This window comes from Armigeres subalbatus, chromosome 2, assembly GCF_024139115.2.
Source record: "Armigeres subalbatus isolate Guangzhou_Male chromosome 2, GZ_Asu_2, whole genome shotgun sequence".
In the NCBI taxonomy this organism is placed as follows: domain Eukaryota; kingdom Metazoa; phylum Arthropoda; class Insecta; order Diptera; family Culicidae; genus Armigeres; species Armigeres subalbatus.
The window spans coordinates 198,010,515-198,027,640 of record NC_085140.1 but is presented as its reverse complement, the minus strand read 5'-3'; the positions used below and the strand labels follow the sequence as shown (position 1 = coordinate 198,027,640).

The following is a 17,126-nucleotide window of genomic DNA, read 5'->3' as shown; positions in this document are numbered from 1 at the left end:
ATTACAAAAATATTCGGTACAAACATAAATCATGGAATCAGTCAAAGTACATCGTCATTAAAAACAAACAAACAGTAAGCCAATAATGTTGTCAGAAGGATCATTATACAAATAACACAAAACATTCATGATCAGTATACGGTAACCTAGCCTAGGTAGCAAAGTCGAATTGCTGGAACCTTTCGTTGAACCTGGATACCATAAACCTAATGGGGCCATGTTGTCCATATCGGGTGTTGCGAGCGTCCGTCAGCAGGAAGTTTCGCCGTCTCAAGGATCTCTCCGGGACATAAATATTCATCTCAGAGAGAATAGCTGGAGCATCGAGCTCACCTCTCAGCACTTTACTGATAAAAGCAGCTTGCATTACAGATCTCCTGCTTTCTAGCGATGCCAGGCCAATTAAGTTGCATCGATGTTCATATGGAGGAAGACGCACTGTATCACGCCAGGGAAGGTTCCGGAGTGCCAGTCGAACAAATTTTCTCTGAACAGCCTCAATACGGTCAATCCAATTCTTGTTGTATGGACACCACACCAGTACGGCAGATTCCAAAATAGCACGAACTAAAGCACAGTAGAGTGATTTGAGTCAGAGAGGATCACGAAAATCATTGGATATCTTGAAGATAAAACCAAGCTGCTAGTGCGCCCTCGAAATCACATCTTCATAGTGAGACCGAAATGTCAGCTCCTTATCCATTATTACACCGAGATCTTTAACTTCAGTTTTACGCTGAAGTATTTCGCCAGACAGAGAGTAGTCGAATATAATCGGGCGCCGTAATCTACAGAAAGTAATGGTGTTGCACTTTCCCACGCAGAGTTCCAAACCATTCCGTTTGCTCCAGCTCTCAAAAGAATCCAAGGTAGCCTGCAATTCCAGACAATCATCTCTGCTTGTAACAACCATATACATTTTTACATCATCCGCATAAAACACTCGCATACCGCGAGGCAATACAAACGCTGCATCGTTGATGAATACCAAAAAAAGCAATGGTCCTAAATTACTCCCCTGTGGCACTCCTGAAGCGATATGGAAGGAATCTGAATACTCCGAACCAATTCGCACTTTCATACACCGGTCTGATAGGTAAGATTTAAACCAGCTCACAAGTCCAGGCGACAATCCGAGTTTTGCAAGTTTGTGAAGGAGAATGCAGTGGTTCACGCGATCAAAGTCTTAAAGTCTGTATATACCACGTCAACTTGTTAATGAGTAGTTAATCCGAGTGAGAGATGGTACAGTAACCAAACGACCATGGCGAGAGTATTGAGTCACAGTAGGTTATGGGGATATTTTTGTTGTCGACAAACTTACGACTAAATTCGTTACCGGGGACTATCTGAGTATACCGCGATCAAGCTGGAAGGACAGGATCTCAAGAGAAAATTGGGACACGATCGGTTACAGGAAAGCTTCCCCTTAATGGTTCAACACATGAGATCGAGTGCGGAGAAAATTCCACCACCGGAGAATTTTGCATCAGAGCAGGTTAGATCCACCGCCAGGGAATGGTTCATGATGAGCAGGGTTTCGACTTTTCGTTTCGATGAGAACAAAGCAAGCGTTTTTCGGGACCAGGGGGATCTATTGTCGTTGTTTATAGCAAGGAATGTCATTAACCTACCAATCTTTTCTCTGGACAGAGCTGTGCAATATCAGAATCAAGATGAATACACCACTAGGTGTTCCAATCTGCCAAATTCACGATTCAGGCATCTTGGATTTTACACTGAACTAAACTATCTCAAGCAAGGACGGAAATCTTTGTTTTACTATCAGTTGCATCGATGCTCAGTAGGTAGCTTCGTCATTGATTCGTGTTTGTTTTGATCAGACGCTCGGCAATACAGGCAAGAACATTTCGTAGCATGCTGTCAAACTTCCTTACCAAATATACCGCCCGATCCTCAATAGCGGATTGATAATCGAGCGTAAAAAATTAATATCTACCGGGGCTGAAGTGAATATTTTGAATTGCGGTTGATTTGCACCGATAAATGATGATTATTTTACTTTATATAAACAGATGCATATATTTTAGGAATCTGACTTCAAAATGTTGAATCCATGCACCGCAGTATGAAATGATATTCATATTTTGAGATTTCAAATTGAATATCAATGTGCCAAGCTGAAGATTAATTTTGACACCGCACAAAACAACGCTGACTCCGAAAGTCGTCGCTTGCTGCTGTTCGTGCACATGCCGTCCTATTCATTCGCACATTCAAATTCGGGAAGGACTAGCAACTTGATTGCGTGTTGGATGTCAGCTGTTTGACTGTAGTTGAAATGACTTTTTCTATCCCTGATCTCAAGGACATCATAAGCCTCATCTTATGAAGCGTGAAAAAATAATCGAATTTTATTTTCATTGAGCCTCTTATGATAATTAAATACGGGTAACGTTTATGATAATAAAATATTATTAAAAAAAAACTACTGAAAAATTTTACAAGCATACCCAATTCTAAAACAGTTTCGAAAGAATAAAATAAGAGCGCCTATTACTATTTACACTATTTGACAACAAAACAGAAGGAAAACATAGAAGGCATAAAAAAGTCGTTGGAAACATCAAAAAGTAAAATTTGGAACATTATCCCGAAATAAAATTAAAAAAACAGGTAAAACTACAATATTTTAAACTTATTCCTAACTAACCTTACATACTACTTATAGATGGATAAAAACAAGATGTTTCAAGAGCTCTACAAATTATTTTGTACTGCTGATCCGGCGAAATGCAAAAAGGCACTGCAATTAGAGTGCAGTAAATACTGGTGTTGTGACCACCCGGATCGGATCAGACAAGAATCAGATGTTTACCCTATTTAAAAAGGGTTCTACATTGTCAGAAGTATTCAGGGACTAAACTGTACAACACGTCTTTTAGTTATGATCTCACCGAAACATCTTACGGCCATAACAGTGGCGACGAGGTGAAAGGATTTAATTATTTTGTTGTCTAAACTGGCAGAGAATCAAATCGGAGGATACGTTTGCCGATTTATATCGACAAAAAATTAATGACCTGAAGCGCCAGATTAATTTAAGTAGAGAGAGAAATAAGCGATTCTTCACATCAACCTCTCAATATTTAACATCTGGTCACAATCGTTTTTCGACGCAGGCTCAAGTAGCACGATGCCGTCTATAGTTCCAGATACACGCATCGCTGAAAATGAAACCACAAATCTTCCTGCACACTCTCATCTCAGTGCTCCAACTCCAAAACAAGACGACGTTCGGAAAAGATCGTCCTGGAGAAAAACCTAAAAAAACTCGAAGAGGGACGTCAGCGACAGATAAGCTATCGACAACGCCAGAAACGTAATCGAGAGGAGATCATTGAGAACGACCCTGTTAAAGCCACAAAATTGCGATGCCATCAAACCGTAGGAAGACCTCCACTTGAAGATCAGGATCAGGTGATAAAAGCGATAGTAGACATCGCGCAATACGGTGCGGCTGCACAGGAAAAACGCCGGTTTGACGAGCTGAGGACGGTGAAAACGTTGGATGACATGGTGGAAAAGTTAAAGTAAGTTGTCTCTGCTTCTTTCATAAAGCCCGTTGTACCCTTTTGTCGTAATGATAAATATTTGTCCTGTTCATCTAGACATATAATGAATCGATCGACATGGCTTCAGACACTTGACAAATATATGTCGTTATGACAAAATATATAGCTTAAGGCAATCGATTTTTGAAATGTTTGATCTTAGAAATGCTGGAGGAGCATATTCCATAATATTCATAATTTTGCCGTAACACGTTTGTTCTTTTCATATTACAGGGAGCTCGGATACACGATGTCCCGATCCCGATGAATTAGCGAGCTTTTTGGGTACAGAGGATGTAGCACGCCTTAGGGTAAAGCCAGAGTAAACGCGACGTGCGATGCGACGCGACGCGACAGTGCAATTTGACAGCCTGTTGATAATGATTGTTATTCTTTTACGTGAGTCGCGTCGCGTCGCATCGCACGTCGCGTTTACTCTGGCGGGCACCTTAGTCAGGATGATAAAGCGCGTGTTCCGCTAGGTGTGACTGCTGCAACGCATCAGGCTCCCATATTAATGCATATGGAATACCGTGTACGTTTACCTGATCACGACTGGGTAGTCGCCGAGAAGCACAAACTTATTCCATCTGTCTACGCAGGTATGTTTCACCAGTTGCATTATATTTGATAAAGTTTAATAACACTAGAACTTAACACAGGTCTGGATATAAAAAATAATGGATTTGGTGATCCAAGCTACGTAAGCGCATCGGGGCCAACATTCATTGCAATCCGTTCTGCTAAGCACTCCAAATCAACCGCGTATGCACATGCGATGGATTTTTCGCGTCTCCTTCAAATATCATCATTCGACCCAATAATGAAAACCTCCGGAGGAGCTGTAAAACCAGTTATTATAATAACTGTTGACGGTGGCCCGGACGAGAATCCGAGGTTTTCTAAGTGTATCGATGTAGCAATACTTCATTTCAAAACCTACGATCTCGATGCATATTTGATTGCAACAAATGCTCCTGGGAGATCAGCCTTTAACCCAGTCGAGAGGAGGATGGCTCCGTTGAGTCGGGAATTATCGGGGTTGATTCTTCCTCACGATAAATATGGGTCGCATTTAAACTCACAGGGCAAAACGATTGACGATGAACTGGAAAGAAAAAACTTTCAGAATGCCGGAGAAACATTAGCAGAAGTATGGTCTGAGGTTTGTATTGATGGCTACGAGGTTTCTGCCGAGTATATCGCCCCAGAACATTCAGAAATCGATAAATGCAACATGAATACAGCCGATGAAGATTGGAGAGATAGACATGTTCGTACGTCCCAGTATTTTTTACAAATAATAAAGTGTACTGATAATACATGCTGCGCTCCATTCCGTAGCAAATATGCGATCTATTTCGTCGATAGATTTTTGCCAGCTCCACTACCTTTAACTTATGAACCACAAGTCGACGTATTTGACAACATGAGTGACAAAATCAGAGTTTAATATAAAATTTACCACGCTATTTCAAAGCCTTGCTCTGTTCGACTGCTCCAAGTTAGCATATGATTATTATTGTCCGTCTGTCACTGACAAGATACCGAACAGGATTTGCCCAGAGTGCCAAATCTATTTTGCATCAACGACTCTTCTAAAAAGCCATCGTAAGATCCATGGAACTCAAAAGTCAGTAATCAAACGCAAACCGAAAACACTCCTCGCCAAAGTAAAATCTAAGGTTTTGACCAACTTTGAAGATGACGATGAAGAATGGGAAGCAGAATGGTTGGATGAAGAGCTTGTTGATTTAGAAAACTTGAATGGGTTGGAAATGCCAAAGGATTCGTCTGATGAGATCACGCCAATTCCTACAATCTCCATGGAGCAACATTTCAATATCCCGTGGGAATTTGTAAGCGTTTGAAGCCGCTTGAATCTAAGTATTTCTTAGTGTTTTGTTTTTTTCTAGACATAACTGGCATAAATAAAAATGTCTGTTTAATAACCAGATTTTTTAAAATAATTATACATTGATGTATCATGCAAAGTTTTTAATTAATTAAATTCAGATTTGACAGTATTATTATGGACTATGTAGAAAGTTTACGTAGAGTTTACTGAAATACCAATTTACCATTTTTGTGAAATTTCAGTAGGACGTTATGCGTCACAGAAAGGGGTGGGTGGGTATTAGGGTGGTTCAAAAAATCGATTTTGCTCCACAGTGCTCATCTGATTCTTTACCATGAAAATTTGAGCTCATTTGGATTAAAACTGATTTAGCACAAGCCGTTTCAAGTTTGCATGCAAATTAGTATGGGAAAATTTATTCTTTCATTATACTGTTAATGACAGGGGTCTGCGAAGCGGCCATGTTTCTGATGCAAGCATCAAAATCATCGATTAATTTAATACGAAGGCGTAATCATAATCGTTGAAACCTGCCATTGAAAATATATTTTGAATATCGTGATATTTTGGCGAAGTAGAGCGCTTGGTGCCCATTGAAATATGAAAATTTATTAAAGGCATCAATATTCTTGTTGAAATAGCACCTCGCATTCATACTTTCGCACAAGTTCTTGAAAAATGATGAAAAATAATTACGTCTATTTGGAAAAAATCACTTCGGAATAGTGGTTTGTTTACAAAATAGAATTGTCAGTGGGAAACCCAATTTCAATAGAACAATGGGAAACTCAAAGATGTTGGCTATTGTCAAACGTAGTGGGTAGGATTGGGGTTGCCAGATACCTGGTTAATGACGTTTCCCCATTAAGCGCAGGTTAAAAGAAAACCTACATCGGAGACGAGCCAGCCTAGGGCTGAAAGTCTTCTTAATAAAGACAAAAAAAAAAAAAAGAAAACCTACATAGATAAAAGGGATACTCAACAGCTTTCACCCAACGAAAATCGCATGTTGATTAATCGTCCCAATAATTAGTAATCGATTTTAAGACGGTTGCGAATCTTTAGTGATGATCGTTAAACTTCTTTGAGGGCATCACTGAAATGTACAGTGCAACATAGTAGCCTGAATTTGTGTGTGCTATCTTTCGCGCCACGAGCAGCAATGTTGCCTGTTGATGAGTTATGCAATTAGCTCCAGAAAACCACGGTATAGATTAAATTCGATTACTAATTATTGGAACGATTAATTGAGATGCGGTTTTCACTGAGTGAAAGCTGTTGAGTATTCCTTTTAGCTATGTAGGTTTTCTTTTAACATGCGCTTGATGGGGAAGCGTCATTAACAGTATAATGAAAACATAAATTTCCCCATACTAATTTGCATGCAAACTTGAAACGGCTTGTGCTAAATCAGTTTTAATCCAAATGAGCTCAAATTTTCAGAGGACTCTCAGAACATGGTAAAGAATCAGATGAGCACTGTGGAGCAAAAACGATTTTTTGAACCACCCTAGGGTATTGAGGAGATGTTACAAACAAATCACAGAGAGGTGGGTAGGGACTCAAATCGGTGTTTTTTTGCGTTATGTAATTTGTGAATGAGCTCAAATCCGATCATTTCAATAGGCATGTCACAATAAACAGTTTTGTGCCGCTATGGTGGTTAAGGAAAGTGTGGAATGCAGAAGAATAAACGTGTCTATATCAGGGTGTTAAAATGTTAAATGGTGATAGTGCACAGCTGTACACAGCACTGTCTCTGGAGTTAACCTTGGAAGATAAATGAAAATCGTGCGTATTAGATGAAATTCCTTTTTCGTTTCATCACTTTTATCTCTCATTCATTTTTCGAGATTATTATCGCAGAACAATTATAAAAATTGCCATGGCGCTATCTGCATGTAGGTACCCGGTTATTTGTACCACAAAGGCTACTACCGTTTACATTGCTGATGGCACCGAAAAAGCTCGGATATGAAAGTAAACAAACGAACCAACTTTCCGCGGCAATCGAACTGAGCGAAAAATGGACCCGTAATGCTGGGTAGACATCGTTACATGGTGTGTTACGGGATAATATCTACCACGGTTACATTGCCAGCTACAGGCAAATCCTGACCCAACGAATACCTTCCTCATTATCCAACTCCGTGGTACTTATGAGGGTGTCGCTAAGTCGGTGGCCTCTCGTTAAGTAAGTACTACATCAACACTTCCTTCCTCTCCCTAGTTACGGTGAAGATGGGCGTGGCCAGGAGTAGTAATCCTCATGCTTTTGTTATTTTTGTTTAAGACTGGAATCAAGGACCACTCCCCTTCTTGATTTCTGATAGCACTCTAGATAAGGATCTCAAAAGTAAAACATGAGTATCACTAGTGTCCAATCTACGAATTACACCGTAACAATGCTAATGCTAATGCTAATGCTAATGCAATCGAACTGAGCGAAAAATGGTTATCACTCTCCAGACTGTTTTTCTTTCCCGAAAAGAGTTTCCTCCCCGAAAGTTTTCATGCGGGAGCATCCTGTGCACCTGAGATAGAGTGAGCATTACGACAAGTTAAGTACTCGGGTCGTCGGAGCGCCGTAGAATCGGAGGAATTCCTGGAGCAGCTTCCGGAGGAATTCCTGGAGCAACTTCCGGAGGAATTTCTTTACCCGTCTCTCGAATACTCCGAGTACTTGCAAGTCTTTCTCGACCATGGTCCAAGTTTTATGTCTTTAGAAGACTATCGGTCTTATCAGCGTTTTGTACATTTGGTGCGGTGGCGAATCTTTTTTGACCGCAGTTTCTTCTGGAGCCCGTAGTAGGCCCGATTTCCACAGATGATGCGCCTTCGTATTTCATGACTAACATTATTATTAGCCGTTAGTAAGGATCCAAAGTAGACGAATTCATCGACCACCTCGAAAGTATCCCCATCTACCGTAACACTCCCTCCGTGTTGTGCTCAGTTCCGCCCACTAGCATGTACTTTGTCTTCAATGCACTCACCACCAGTCCAACATTTCTATTCTAGGAATATTTTTCAAATGGGCGTAATTGATTCTTCTCTTGATTTTTGAAACGGCGATTATGCTTTTATGTCAAACTATTTTAGACAACTAATGTATCCAACAGAAAGAATATATTGCTTTCTATCCGGTAATAACGTTAGATGAACAAAATATGATGAATAAACGCAGTGAGAGTAGTTTTAGATTTCAAGGTCAAATACAGTTATGTCTATTTGAAAAAAAGTTCCAAATTTTGTTGCTTCACGTTTCAGGCGGTTGTACAATTTTGCCACCTTTACACATGTTTGGTCGACAATGTCCATGTCATATGCACAACCAACAAATTTACTGGATCTGTTGAAAATCGTACCCAGGGTGTTACACTCGGCTCTCCGCTTTGATCCGCAGCTTTGATTCCAATACCGATATATACATTTCAGAATTTCAAAAAATGAAACCATCACGAAAAAATGATAGGATGCTAATAAGTCGATTTTCTCTTGGCGAATTTTCATGAATTTGTAATCAATCGATTGCAAGTTTATCTAAAATTATAATTTAACATTTGCAATATTTTCAAACACTGCATGTTTTCCCATTCAGTCTATTATCGCATGAATCATTTCTCTCTATTTGTTTTATCCTACGATTTGGTTCATTTATAGTATATGTTGAACAACGGAATTAGTGGGGAAGAATGATCTTTAATACGTAAAGATTGAACCATCTCTTGATTTTCACTATAAATGGCTGATTGACTATTCTCACGCAAAAAAAATGTTCCCGAGATTGTGGATAAGTTGTCATGAGCGTACCAGAAAACGTGATTGTTTTTCTCAAAACTGTGACTTAGTAGTTAGTAAACTATAGTTAGTTCACGAATTCATTAAAATGATCATTCAAAATGCTAAGAAAACCAATGTGTGGCTTCTGATGTACGAGGTAGCAATTTTAATGCGTATCAAAGTCAAAATGGGCTAGTTCTTTTGAGTAGAAGATCAATATGATATGAAGCCTTTTTGGTAAACTTTGTTGGTGATAACACTTTTAGGAATGACGGGCTATTCTTATGTACGTAGTCATGCGTTTGTACAACCGATCATAGTGCAGTTCTCTTATAGTTTTTAAAAGTCGCGCTTCTAACCGCTAGGAAGTAAGGCCTTAGCGTGAAGGATGCAAACATATTTATTGATCTATTTAAGTTTTCTAAACCTTCAAAGCTGAAAAATATAATCAAAAATAGAATGCACGTATGCTAACCAGTAGACGGAAGACTATATGTGACACAACAGGATGTGGAATTATCGCTAGCAGCTGAACCTTGAACACATTATCCATGGTATTTTATAATCAAGGAATCGGTTGATACATGAAATTCAATTAAGCTAGTTGAAAGTTTTCCGCAACTTGACTATCTGGCTGACGATAGGCGGAAGAACGAACCTTGAAAATGATTAAAATTTAAATTCGAATTTGTTTCGGTTCTAGATGAACTGATTAGTTAGTTAATAAATATCGTGACTCTTGTCACTTTTTCATGTAACATACGAAAAAAAACCAAAGGAAGAATCATAATAGCTGATATTCGTGTAACAAAACCGTACACCAATAATAACTTAATTCTATTACTTGGAAGATTAATTACCAGGTTACATGTTGCTGCTGGTTAAGAAATATTGATCGATTTGCTGCTAATTGTCGCTTCCCAAATCCAGCACAAACGAGCTACTCTGTTGCAAACCGCTTTTATAGCTTCGTATGGAAGTGATTGAATTTCAAATGCAGAGAATTAATTTCACGGTCAATGAATGCAAATTCGAGCCGCATGTTTAATTATGCACACCGAGATGCGTGCACGCTAAAAATGAACTACTCAAAATTGAGTCGAATCCGACTCATTTTCATTAAAAACGGGACAACTCAAAATTTGAGTAAAAGGTACTACTTCAATAAAATGATGATTGCACTTAAACTAGGAGTCTGTTTGTCGTAAAATGCACTTAGATAGATAGATAAACTTGATTCGCATCTGTCGTATTAAAAATTGATGAAAGGCCAAGCTTAACTTTCGCGAAATCATCATTTTATTGAAGTAGTATCTTTTACTCAAATTTTGAGTTGTCCCGTTTTTAATGAAAATGAGTCGGATTCGACTCAATTTTGAGTAGTTCATTTTTAGCGTGTGTCACCTCCTGAACGGCGACTATGGACAGGAGAACGCTGGAGAATAGGCACGATCGTTCGTCGTCGTTCGCCCGCCGAGTGCGTGTGGCTCAATCGCGGCCGGAATCAATACACGCTAAAAATGAACTACTCAAAATTGAGTCGAATCCGACTCATTTTCATTAAAAACGGGACAACTCAAAATTTGAGTAAAAGGTACTACTTCAATAAAATGATGATTGCACTTAAACTAGGAGTCTGTTTGTCGTAAAATGCACTTAGATAGATAGATAAACTTGATTCGCATCTGTCGTATTAAAAATTGATGAAAGGCCAAGCTTAACTTTCGCGAAATCATCATTTTATTGAAGTAGTATCTTTACTCAAATTTTGAGTTGTCCCATTTTAATGAAAATGAGTCAGATTCGACTCAATTTTGAGTAGTTCATTTTAGCGTGTATGAAAACAACCGATCAATCCACCAATGGAGCAGATCGAATCTTGAATGAAGGGAATTTGAATCATAGACCACGCGCGAATGCAAAACAGCCATAATTTACGCTACTCTAAGGCAAACATAAGGTCCCGTGCCGGTCGTAATGGAGGTACGGCTGAATTCGATTCGTCGAATATTTTGACACGAGAACCACACACATGGTCAAAAGGCTCATCGGATCAGATACCGGCAATGGACTGACGGCTCTCCTGCTGCAGAAGAGGACATGCATAATTTAATTAATTTTTGACGTCGTCGGCTAAAAATGAAGAAACCGGCTCCATTTGATGAGCCGCGCGCACTCGCGCCCGATCTGAACACCCGACGACCCGACGACGGCCAATGTTTCTATTTGTACAGCCGTCGACGATGTGTCACTTTTTATGGTCTTCTGCACACGTTCGGCCCCCATGGGAAACGGGATGCGAGGCGATCTATGATTCATCTCGCTAACGGGGCGATCGGGGTTTCGATCTGCGCCGGATCTCGCCAAAGCAGAAAACTTGCGGGTCGATTGAAGTAGGAAGATCGATGAAAATATTAAATGCATAGATTTGGTCGGAGGGGGCTGCTTTCCATAGCGTTGCCGGCGGCGGCGATCGATGCAGAAATGGTGATGCCCACATGTGAAGACTTGGCATGTGAGCTTGCAGTTTTGCTTCTTCTGCTGTGAGTAAGTTCTAGACAAATGACACTTTAGCCGAGGCGAGGGGGGAGAAGATTTATAGGATATTTATGAAAATTTTCTGCAGTCAGCCATGTGAGGTTACAATGTTGTATAATAATTGCAAATTAACTGGTTTCAGGAAGTTAGATTTCTGGTTCAAGAATTAATTCACAGTAGCTAAAAAAAAGTTCGTGTTACGCACCACGTTTTCAATAGATTCCATATTCGTAAACCTGACTGAATCTGTCCTGGCATTCGCACAAGTATACTGCGATTTTATAGTTGACACTCGACCTAATTTTCATGAGTTATTTTAATTTATATTTTCAATTAAATTGGCTGACATGCAATTACAGTTCAATAATTAGATTTGACTTTACTTTTTGTGTAATTCTATATAGAGATTGCTAATGTCAAATCTTCTACCTCTTTCAAGTGCTTATGAACGATACGTGTTATCTTCATTAAACGACGAGCAAAAGATGTTACCCTGTTTATGTGCTTGAAACAAAAAAAAATGATGAGACGTCAGTCTCATTTGACAACTGTGGAGTCAAAACAAAGTTATTCTGTTATTGTCACTTCACATGGACTTCAGAGGAAGAAATGAAGCAGCTCTGATTTAACGCCATTCTTTTTCATTTCACAGTCAGAAACGAAAGATGCAAGACAACATGTTTGGGAATTGCGCATGATAACTAGCTGAATATTTCATGTTTAATTATTTACACTTCTTACACATTAAAAAGTACGACAGTAGCAGTAACTTGCAATTGTTGCAGTGTTATTTTATATTAAATACCAATTTGCAGCTCAATATCAACAAAAGCTAACGGTAATGTGGGCTGACTACGTCTTTATTATATTGATTGAAATTCTTTCTCTTCTATTACTTTTCCGGAGATCAAGTCATTGTTGATTGTGCAGTACCATTAAGTGACATCACGGGGAATTGCAGAACTTCAAATGAAATAAAGGAGAAGGTGTTCCAGAAATTCTTATTAAAGTGGATTAATTCTTCGGAACTTCAGTGCCTCAGGGCATACAAAAAAGCCATATTTGGGAAGAGTCAAATTGACCTAAACTAACCTTTTGGTCGAAGGCCACTAGGCTGAAAATTGTTTGGCTGAATACATTATTTGGCTGAAAGTTATTTGACCGAAAGAGTCATATAGCCGAATAGGTCATTTGGCTGAATAGGTCATATGGAAGAAAAAGACGCAGGAAGACGTCACATTTCTCTCACTCATCATTTCTCACTTCTAATTTCACACTCCTCCAAGGATGTTATTGATCATTTAGTAATTTGCGTTCGATCGTTTAGTAGTTTGTCAATAACTCATTCCAGAAGCTGAATTTCAAAATGTGTTGTATGGTGGACTCCTAGTGCTAAGGTTTTTCTACAACTCTGCCAAATGGTTTGTTGTTTGAATTCAACTAATAACGGAGTTATAGCTATAGTATCAGTAACTTAGACTAAATGATAACAAAATTCCAATCATTTAGTTTAAGGTACTGCAACTAGCGCTATAACTCCGTTATTAGTTGAATTCAAACAACGAACCATTTGGCAGAGTTGTTGAAAAACCTTCGTGCTAGGAGTCCACCATACAACACATTTTGAAATTCAGTTTCTGGAATGATTTATTGACAAACTACTAAACGATCGAACGCAAATTACTAAATGATCGATAACATCCTTGCACTCCTTCCTTTTCGCAGTGAAAAGTGAGAAGTGAGAAATGAGGCGCGAGTGAAAGGCCTCTCACTTTTAACTTCGCACTTCTTACTTTTCACAGCAGAGAAGTGAGTAATGTGGAGTAAGACTTAAGAAGTGAGATGTATCACTTCTCACTTCTCACTGCGAAAAGGGAGAAGTGTGAAATGAGAAGTGAGAAATGATAAGTGAGAAGTGAGTTCTCACTCCTTATTTTTTACTGATCACTTCTCACTGTGAAAGTGAGAAGGGAGACGTCTCTCTTCTAACTTATCATTTCTCACTTTTCGCAGTGAGAAATGATGATTGAAAAGTGAGACGTCAAATGACCTATTTGGCCAAATGACATATTCTGCCAGATAACCTGTTCGGCCAGATGAGTTTCGGCCTAATGGTTTGTTCGGCCTAGTGACATTCAGCCAAATGGCTTTCAGCCGAATGACTTTCGGCCAAACGACCCTTCCCTGATGATCGTTTGACAGAAAGCGACATTTGATCGAAAATGTCATTTGGCCGAACGACCCATACAGTCGTATATATTGTGAGAGTTCTGAAAATATTCAGTAGAACAAGAATACTTTTGATTTTCAACCCTATTTGCTGCAAAATATCATTCGCTTGAATATATTTACCTAATCAACGAATTTCAATCAATGTTTTATCGATGCAAGCGAAAACAGCCATATCCAGGTTCTTCAAAAATATAATAATATAAAATGCAAACAAAACAAACCGATTCAAACTAAAAATTCTCATGACCTGCGTCCAGTGGAGCGGAAAATTTCGCTATTGTCTGTCGGTGGGACTACTCGTTGGGGTACACAACCAACGCAGCGCAGGCATCGCGGATGATGGTGCGCACATTCGGTAGGCAAACAAACCAGTCGCATAAATTAGCTGTGCGTTTTGCCGTGAAACCCCGTGTTCATTCTAGCGACTAGTTTTTAAGAGTTTATCATTGACGTTGTTGTATGTCTCTATGTGTTGCATATCTTGTGTTGGATTTCCCCCGTTTCGATATTTCGACGGAATTTTTGTATACGACCCCGGCGACGATGACGACAATGGTGAACGCTGGACGCTCGGGTATCGATTTCTGCCACAAATCGACAGGCCACGTATACACATAAACCGGATGCCGGAAGTGATGGTCACTGTGAAGCGTAGATACCGCTGCATGATGGGGAAAATTACTTCGTCAGCGCCAGGTTTTGTGAACGTATGAATTGTTTGATATTTGCCACTTCACTTCACACACTTCACTTTATTTTGTTTCATCATATCCATTTTAAGATTGCTGAAGCAGAGATCCTTCCATTAGATCAATGTTGAAAAAAAAGGTAAAATTTTATAGTCATTTAAGTGAAATAAGTAGACGAATAGCTTCCATATTGTATTCCAGTCATTGAACATTTTATGACACTCATTTAAGAGAGGTACTTTTGGTGAGTAGCTCTAAGTGATGCAATTTAACTGTGGACGGTTCTCTATCACAAGCATGAAATTTCATGCCTATAAATGTTTCCGGAAAGTATCTAAAACTATCAATTTTTGGTTTTATAATCAGTTTTTCACCATACAAGATGCATGGAGCTAGAAGGGCACTGGCATATGAAGGTGGACATAAAGGACCTCCCTATGACGCTACATGCCAAACACATTCCGGCTATTTCTACTGTCTTCATCTAAACAATTATTATTTTTTTCTTTTGTTTTGTTTTGAACATTTTGTTTCTTTTGTTCCGTTGATCTTTTGATAATGAAGGGGATAAATTGATAAATTAATGAAATCGAAAAACTCATCAGTTTTCTTAAAGAATTTTCTATAAAAGTGTTATTATTTTTACGATAAAAATTTAAAATCCCCCCTCAAAACATTAAATTTGACCACGAAATTTTAAGGGGGGTGGAGACAGAAGAAGATGATAAAATTTGTTCTGGCATTACCACAGATAAGAAAGTTGACTAATCGCTCCTTAGAAGCTCTCAAGTGGCAATGGACGCTTGAATCGCAAGCAACAAAACTCAATTAAACAATTAAAGGACAATCCTCACGGAATCCAAAGTTGAAAGTACTCACGTTTTCAAGGGCACACCACTCAATACGGAAGCAACGCACAACTGTCATTTTTATTATTCCACGCATGCTGGAACGCAGCAAAGCTGAAAAAATAAAAATGACAGTTGTGCGTTGTTTCCGTATCGAGTGGTGTGCCCTAGACAACGTGAGTACTTTCAACTTTGGATCCCGTGAGGATTGTCCTTAAGAGAATTTAAAAAAAAACGCTAGGAGAGTCAAAATGCTGGATGATATGGACAATAAACACTATGAACGTAGAATTCTTGTAAGTAGGATGCGTACGCTGAGTAAAGAAGAAGATACTTAACCCTTATGCGGCCGACGGGGTACCCGTGTTCCTTTTTCAAATTCAAGTGGTGATATTTCAATGAATTTTTATAGCTCAAAGCTGAAACTCGGTGACATCTAAGAACTCCATAAAATGTAGCATCTGTGAGAAAATCACGTTGATATAGTGAGGAGGGACGTGGAGGGGAGGGGCATCTGATTTTTTTTACCACGTGGATGGCCGACAGGGTACCCGTGTTCCCATAAATTGATATTTTCATAACGTTAACAATTTTCAACCGATTTAGATAATTTTGACAGTTTTGGAAACAAAAACTCATATACTTTTTGCCCATTGTCAAGGTTTACAGCTTTTATCCATGGTTATACAAGAAATCTTTGAAGTAAGGCTTAAGAGTCTTCACACGTAACCGAAGGACTATCAACCAGTTTCAAATATATTACATGCTCATTGCGCTTCTTAGAATAGTCGGTGTTCACAGTATATATTCTGGGTCTCCAAAAACCCCTGGAGTAAGGCCTCAGTCATCCAAAAAATCACTGGAATAAGATCTTATGGTCTGCTAACGTAACCAAAAACTAAATTCAAAAACGGTACATGCTCTTTATGGTGCTTAGTATATAATGCTTTCACAGTATATGTTCCGGGTCATCCAATGACCTTTTCTTAAAACATGTTTGCATTCCAAGTAGTTCTTGTTGCTGTCATTGATTCCAGGTAGTCTACGAGCTCCATACAGTCAAGGTCTTCGGATCAATCTCCGTAATGGAGGCAGTTAACGAAGAATAAACAAGTTGCGTGACCCCTTCTTGGTATATGTTTGTATTCTAAGTAGTTCTTGTTGTTGTCGTGGGCTCCAGGTAGTCTACGAACTCCATAGAGTCAAGATCTGTGGAGCAACCTCAGTAACGGAGGCAGTTATTGAAGAATAAACAAGTTGTGTGACCCCTTCTTGGTATATGTTTGTATTCCAAGTAATTCTTGTTGTTGTCATTGGTTCCAGGTAGTCTACAAACTCCATAAATTCAAGGTATGTGGATCAACCTCCGTAATGGAGGCAGTTAATGAAGAATAAACAAGTTGTGTGACCCCTTCTTGGTATATGTTTGTATTCCAAGTAGTTCTGGTTGTTGTCGTGGGCTGTAGGTAGTCTATGAACTTCATACAGTCAAGGTCTTCGGAACAATCCTCGTAATGGAGGCGCTTATCGAAGAATAAACAAGTTGCGTGACCCCTTCTTGGTATATGTTTGTATTTCATGTAGTTCTTGTTGTTATCGTGAG

General features: G+C 39.1%; 3 protein-coding genes across 3 annotated transcripts in view; 2 read left to right on the top strand and 1 right to left on the bottom strand.

Annotated features, from left to right (window-relative positions):
* Nucleotides 1-17,126, bottom strand: part of LOC134215720 (dendritic arbor reduction protein 1-like) — a 428,212-nt gene that overhangs the window by 323,026 nt on the left and 88,060 nt on the right. The gene's annotated exons all lie outside the window — the stretch shown is intronic.
* On the top strand, nt 1,433-3,843 carry LOC134215545 (uncharacterized). The gene is made up of 3 exons (XM_062694707.1): nt 1,433-1,498; nt 3,232-3,554; nt 3,810-3,843. The coding sequence occupies exons 1-3, from the start codon at nt 1,433-1,435 to the stop codon at nt 3,841-3,843; spliced, it is 423 nt and encodes a 140-aa protein (XP_062550691.1).
* On the top strand, nt 4,031-5,028 carry LOC134215536 (uncharacterized). Its single transcript, XM_062694699.1, has 2 exons — nt 4,031-4,177; nt 4,238-5,028. The coding sequence occupies exons 1-2, from the start codon at nt 4,093-4,095 to the stop codon at nt 5,026-5,028; spliced, it is 876 nt and encodes a 291-aa protein (XP_062550683.1). The 5' UTR covers nt 4,031-4,092.

Bases quoted from the DNA above. Each gene is read 5' to 3' on its own strand.
- LOC134215536 (XM_062694699.1), top strand. From the start codon at position 4,093: ATGCATATGGAATACCGTGTACGTTTACCTGATCACGACTGGGTAGTC. The intron at 4,178-4,237 runs GTATGTTTCACC...AACTTAACACAG, and splicing joins TATTCCATCTGTCTACGCAG to GTCTGGATATAAAAAATAAT.
- LOC134215545 (XM_062694707.1), top strand. From the start codon at position 1,433: ATGGTTCAACACATGAGATCGAGTGCGGAGAAAATTCCACCACCGGAG. The intron at 1,499-3,231 runs GTTAGATCCACC...CTCTCATCTCAG, and splicing joins AGAATTTTGCATCAGAGCAG to TGCTCCAACTCCAAAACAAG. The intron at 3,555-3,809 runs GTAAGTTGTCTC...TTCATATTACAG, and splicing joins GACATGGTGGAAAAGTTAAA to GGAGCTCGGATACACGATGT.